General features: G+C 41.9%; 1 protein-coding gene across 2 annotated transcripts; it reads right to left on the bottom strand.

Annotated features, from left to right (window-relative positions):
* Positions 1-2,262: 2,262 nt before the first annotated feature.
* On the bottom strand, positions 2,263-5,564 carry CCL20 (C-C motif chemokine ligand 20). 2 transcript variants are annotated; one of them, XM_042953342.1, is made up of 4 exons: positions 5,299-5,564; positions 4,046-4,160; positions 3,265-3,342; positions 2,263-2,613 (listed from the first exon to the last, which is right to left on the bottom strand). In XM_042953342.1, exons 1-4 carry the CDS (start codon positions 5,375-5,377, stop codon positions 2,592-2,594), a joined length of 294 nt encoding a protein of 97 aa, XP_042809276.1. In that variant the 5' UTR covers positions 5,378-5,564; the 3' UTR covers positions 2,263-2,591. The 2 variants fall into 2 exon arrangements, with proteins under 2 accessions (XP_042809276.1, XP_042809277.1); XM_042953343.1 differs by having other exon boundaries at positions 4,046-4,157.
* Between the last annotated feature and the right edge of the window lie 559 nt (positions 5,565-6,123).

The following is a 6,123-nucleotide window of genomic DNA, read 5'->3' as shown; positions in this document are numbered from 1 at the left end:
CACCCACGCGGTTAGTGCAGGGAGACTAAGGAATTCAGCGTTCAGATTGTACGGCTGGGACTCAGCTGTGCACTGGGATCCCAGCTTGAGCAATGGGACTTTGTGATTCCAACTTGACCTCATAGCGGGGAACGCGCTGATCCACCCATGTGCTCATGGCCGTGTACTTGACACTGGAATGTTTTCACTGTGATTAATCAATTGGCATCCTGGGCTGGAAATTTCAGTCTCCAGAAACTCAGCTAATAGTTACTAGCACTCCTAATCTTGAGTCAGACGCCTTCGGAGCACCCATGTGCTACTTTCCTGGCTCCTCGAGGGTCCCTTGCCCAGACCACTCAGGAGCCAGCCTGGTGCGGGGCCCCCTGACCATGGCCTGCTTTCTCTGTGCTGTTCCAAGAGAGGGGAACGGGTGTGGGTGGGAAGGAGGTCTAGAGCGATTCTTAGAAACCGCCCGTTCAGCTCTTCTGCCCCTGTCTTTCCACACTGGCTCTCATTGAGTTCTTGTCATGTCTAACCTTACTCACTGCTACTCTCTTCGCTACTTCTTCTTCCCTTTCCCATTCCACTTCCCTTCCCCCCTGCTTGGACTTTTTCAATGGTTCTTCAGGGCTCCCATGTTCAAGTTCAAACCACTAGATTTGGCGGAGATAACCGTTTCGCCTAACTTGCGACTACTGCACCTCCACCCCCACTCCCTGCATACTTTCCACTTCATCCAGTTTGCCAAATTGGTGGCATGCTTGACATTTTGGATGGGGCAATTCTTTATTGTGCAGGACTGGCCTGTGCATTCCAATCGGTTTAGCGTTCTTGTCTTCTGCCCACTGAATACCTGCGATACCCCACCTTCAGACATTCTGAGAACTAAAATATGCTCCCAGATATTTCCAAACAGCCCCTGCTTTTCCAACTGGGTGGCTCATACTGGCCCTTCATACCTCAGCTCACGTATGGAATCAAATACAGTTGCCATCCTCATGGTTCAAGAACACAGAGTGTTGACTATTTAATAGGATTCAACCAAGTATTCTTTCTTTCTGGAAGCTCTCACTACTGATGCCCTACCGCACTCTATGCTTTTCCTTACCCAGGTGTTCACACCATGTGTGGTCAGAGCTGATTGTCTTGTCCCCTCCCTCTCAACTCACTGCTCAGCCCTAATTACCTGGGAGCAAAGACCAAGTCCGAACTTAATCTCTCGGTATCTCAAGCTTCACTTGGCTCAGTACCTGTCACATCATAAGTAATAAACTCATATTTGATGAATAAACAAACAGGATATTGAGCATACTTTCCCTGATGACTCAGTGTTATTATTCCCGGGCACAGAGATGACTTCCAGGCTGACTGAGCCACTTAGAGCTTTGGGCTCTACACCAATGACCCCCATCACCCTGCTTTGTGGGTTCGTGGGTTTGGATTTTGCATCAGACCATCAGTGTGCTTGCCTCCCGTGATCCCTTGGGGCCTTTGATATCTGAGGCAGACTGTCCCAAGTGCTGTGTCCAGGCACTCCATGAACTTTGCCCCCCTGAACATTGCAATAATAACCACTCTGGTTCAGGACCCTTTTGTCCTATGTCTGGGTTCTTGCTAGATTTCACGCCCCAGAAGTTCTTTTCTGCTTAGTGAGGCAATCAGTTTCTAGAACCCTCTCCATAGTCATTTTCTTTTTGGTAACTGCTTGGAGACGACCCAGGAGGACTTTTGAAATACAGAAATGTTTCAGTGCTGAAGTGCCCATTCCTAGGTCCCTAGATGGACAAAGGAATTTCTCAGGGTGTTTTCAAAGTAGTTGTTATATCCCTGTAGTCTCAAAGTTTATGGGTACACTTTTTTATTTTGAAAAGTTTTACATCAGTAAACACTAAGCTATAGATCTCAGATTTAGGATTTTTCTAATTTTTGGTTTGGATGACTTTGAATAAAAAAAATAAAATAAAGCACCTTTTCATTATAATTCATATAGAATGAAAGCCAGGACCATGAGGAACAGAGTTAAGAGGAACAACCAGGCAGGAGTAAGTGGGGAAATACGATTCCTCCTCACCCCCAATTTTGATATTTACCATGCCTTTAAATATTTTAAAAATATTTTAATATATATCTTAATAAGTGTTATATAACTCTATCAACAAATAATTTTTATTTCATTCTTTTATTTTCAATATTTATTTTTAATCATCATTTTTCTCTTTTACAGGTTAATTACAACAGTTTAAGAAACAAAACTATGTAGACAGAAGAACGTTAAATAGTTTTTTTTACAAATAGCTTGCAGCTTACAAGAAAGGCTATATAACCTCATTCCTCTACACATTCGTACTAAACCAAATAGCTTATAGGAAATTAGTATTAAATAGCAACACACACACACAAAAACCATAGATATAAATAACATAAAATAGAGTTTGACTCTAATGTGATGCTTAACAAAGCAAACTATGATGCAATATGTATCAACTTCAACAATTGGACAGGTCCAACGAGGCACAAATCAGGTAAGTGCTGAACTCTCAACTGCCAACTCCAGCTAGATTCTTTTGTTCTTGAGCTCTGTCCAATTCCTTCGCAGAGAGCATCAGTTTTTACATCTTCTTGACTCTTTGGCTGTCAAGAGGAAGAGAAGAAAACAATAAGCAAAGACAGGGTGGACTGGCTGGTAGGAGTGCCTTTTGTACCTAAACATTACTTCTCATTAATCTCTGGGTGCCAGCAGCTCAGAGTCCAGATGAGGAAATCAAGGTTCAGAGAGGAAGGGCCCTGCCCAACACAAGTGAGCTGGCTAGAGATGGAAACAGGATTGAGCGCTTACGTTGCATCTTTAAATTCAGTGTCTATGGCACCTTCGTATTAGGTGGCTTCTGTTCATGTTGATAAAATGTTACTCTCCATTATAATCAATGGAAATCAGAATATTGATCTCTGGTTGGCTCTATATTTTTTAGTTTTTAACAAAGAAGTATCACGCGGTCTGTAAATTCTATAAATAGGAGGCATCTTTGCACCAAAAGGAAGAAGCTTGTGACTATTAAATGCATGGAGGACTAACACATCTCGTAAAACTCACTAAATTAAAAAAAAATAAAAAGGATGTAAGTGGAAAAAAATGAATTTTTGGTTTATGGTCCGACTCAAATTTCCCCTTTAAAATTCTACGGTGCTTAGGTGGAAGGGTCCCAGCGAGTCTATGATCCGCTACTCTGCACTTGACCTTTGCCCCAGACATTTGGAGAGGGACTGATGGTAAATATCTCATACCTGAGGATATGCACAGCCTGTTTCACCCAGTTCTTCTTTGGATCTGCGCACACGGCGAATTTTTTCTTTGTGTAAAAGCTATAAAAAACAAAAAACAAAAAAAAACACAGAAAATTTTATTTGTGCTTCAAAAGTTTTGAACGGCTATGTCATAGAACACCCAATGGAAGTTTTGTATTCCAGCTGACTGTTCTACCCACTAAGCATTTTAGTTATTTCAGAGGTGAAACAAAATACAAAAAAATATATATATATTTCTGATAAAGCTTGATGCAAGAAATGAAAGGGACTCTCTCCTACTTTCTCTGCAACTGAACAAATGGTTGAACAATGGCTGGAAAATAGTCTTAGAATGATTTAATTTTGTTGCCGGTGGTTACACTAAACATGACTAATTTATATCATTCCGAAGTATAATATCCTATATGAATCAAGAATATTATATGTGAAAATATAAAAGCCCCAACCATTCCCTGGTGGAAGATGCTCATTTCCAAATTGATGTCTTTCATATTTTCATGAGCTAACGCATTAGGTGCTTACAAGTTTATCTTAGAAAGAGGTTTTTGCCCTCGACTCTGTTCTTTTTCTAAAAAAAACAAGCTTTCACCTTAGTCCTGTCCTATTTAAACTTTGAAGTACATACGCCCTAACAAAACAAACGTATCTTTGCCACATCGGTTATTTCTGAATGCAACTCCAAAAAAGGCAAACATGTTTTGAGACACGAAATTCCCGTGTACATCTGATACAACTAAATTCAAGTCAGTTGATAACTTACATGATTGCATTGATATCACAAGCTTCGTTGGACAGCTGCTGCGTGAAGCCCACGATAAATCTGGGATGAAGGATGCGTTCTGTATACCGAAGGCAGCAGTCAAAGCTGCTTGCTGCTAAAAAGAAATTGCAAGTATTGAGTCCACATGAATGAACGTGTCTTGTGATAGTATTACAGAACTACTTGGAGTTGGAGTTGTAGATGCTAAAGAAACTATTTAGAGAAAGAGTTCCAATGGCTTTGAGACCTGATTTAAGGTAGCCCCCAGCTCTCTTTAAAAAAAAATGGTTTATGTGCTGGGCAATTTTGGTTCGAAAGTCTAGAAGCACGTGATCTCCAACGAAAGGAATATCTTTACTAAGAAACACAAATGGACAGTGTTTTATTTTAAGTTCACTATAATCACTCAAGAATATGAGTACCTCCCACTTGAAGAAACTCTTATAGATAAGCTTCCAAATTCAGAAAATGAAGAAGTATGGAGATCTTAATCTATTATCTGGCCACTGGGTACTAAGAGGAGGGAAATGGCAAGAAGTTATAAAGGAAAATGTGATTTATAGGAGCTGCTTATCCGGGCTGCAATTGAAATTGTAGTATTAATGGAAATATTTTAATTTAATTTATTATTTTAATGTTTTATTTTGATCATAAAAGTTCAACACGTGCATTTTCAGGGATGCACCTGTCATTAGACGTCATGTGCTCTGACAGTCATAAAGCAATTCTTGGACATTCCCCCCCAGGTTAAATTATAACCTGCTATACGGTAAGGAATAAATGTTGTCTCCAAGTTGGCAAAAGATGGCCCCAAAGCCACGTAAGGATGGAGAAGACAGGTCCCATCATCTGCCCCTAAAGGGTGAGCTTTGATCTTTACTATTTGGCTGAGAGGTGAGAAAGTTGGGAAGGTGGGAGTGTTCCCCACATTTCTGAATTGACCCCATTTACTGGTAATGTTACCCAATTCACATCACTCCCAGAAATAGCACTTTGGCCTTGTTGCAGAGCTTGGGGGTCTCTAAGAGCCCACCCACCCACCTCCAAATCTGCTGGGATTGCCAGCAGAGAGAAAAGCCCGGTCAGCAGCAGCAACCTTTCCCTCCTCACTCGCCAATGAGCTGACAACTCCCATCATTTCTGAAGACTTTCTAACAGGCTCCCACTCCTTGGGGACCCCCGGGTGAGCTCAAGGCTTAGCGGAAAATGAAAATAGTTCTTCCTCCTGCGTTAGCAGAAAGAGTGATACTCACCTTCTGACTTGCTGCACAGGTGGAGTAGCAGCACTGACATCAAAGCAGCCAAGAGCAAATTCTTGCCACTGTCCATCATTTTCAGCTCAGGGAATAGATCTGCCCAGTGCTGGGTACCCAGTGTGCTAGGAGTGCTGTTGGGTTCTGGTAGCAGCCTGAGTCTGGGATGGCCCTACTTATAGCAAATATTGGGAATGTACACAGAAGGCGTGTTCTAACGTGGGTTTTCCCCCATTGATCAACCTGCCCCATCATGTCGTCACAAAAAAATAACCACAGGGAAAACTTCCTGCCTTTCCCTAATGTTGGGAAGCTGTGAAGGTCAGAGGAGGGGGGCGGCGTTTGAGAAGGGGAAAATCCTGCTAAATCCTTTGGATTTGCAAAGAGGGAAGAGCTGCCCAGCCCTGTGGCTCAGGAAAAGTTTTCATGCAGTTTCAACTTAATGTCTCGTCTCTGAAAAGAGAGGACAAGGATTAACAATGATACAAAGGTCAGTCCTACACCTGGACGTTATAGGACTCTATTGTTCACACTGTATTTGCTTTCCAGAGTCAATGGGAGCAAGAGGATGAGACAGGACGCCAGGCATACTTGGGGACGCATTTACAATTGAATAGTTGGTGCTCAGCTATCCCCGAAGACCTTGTATTTCCAAACTACCACTCAGATTAGGTAATATGACAGTGGTGTAGTAGTTTTCCCAATTTTGGCAGAAGATACCAGACCTTAAGTGTGACTCAAGCCTCAATCTTGATGCCATGCCAATTCTTCTAAGAATCTTCTACATTTATATGACTAATCAATATCGCAGCCCAGAAAATACTC

Source organism: Panthera leo, chromosome C1 (genome assembly GCF_018350215.1).
Source record: "Panthera leo isolate Ple1 chromosome C1, P.leo_Ple1_pat1.1, whole genome shotgun sequence".
Taxonomy (NCBI): Eukaryota; Metazoa; Chordata; class Mammalia; order Carnivora; family Felidae; genus Panthera; species Panthera leo.
This window is presented reverse-complemented; position numbering and strand designations above follow the sequence as displayed.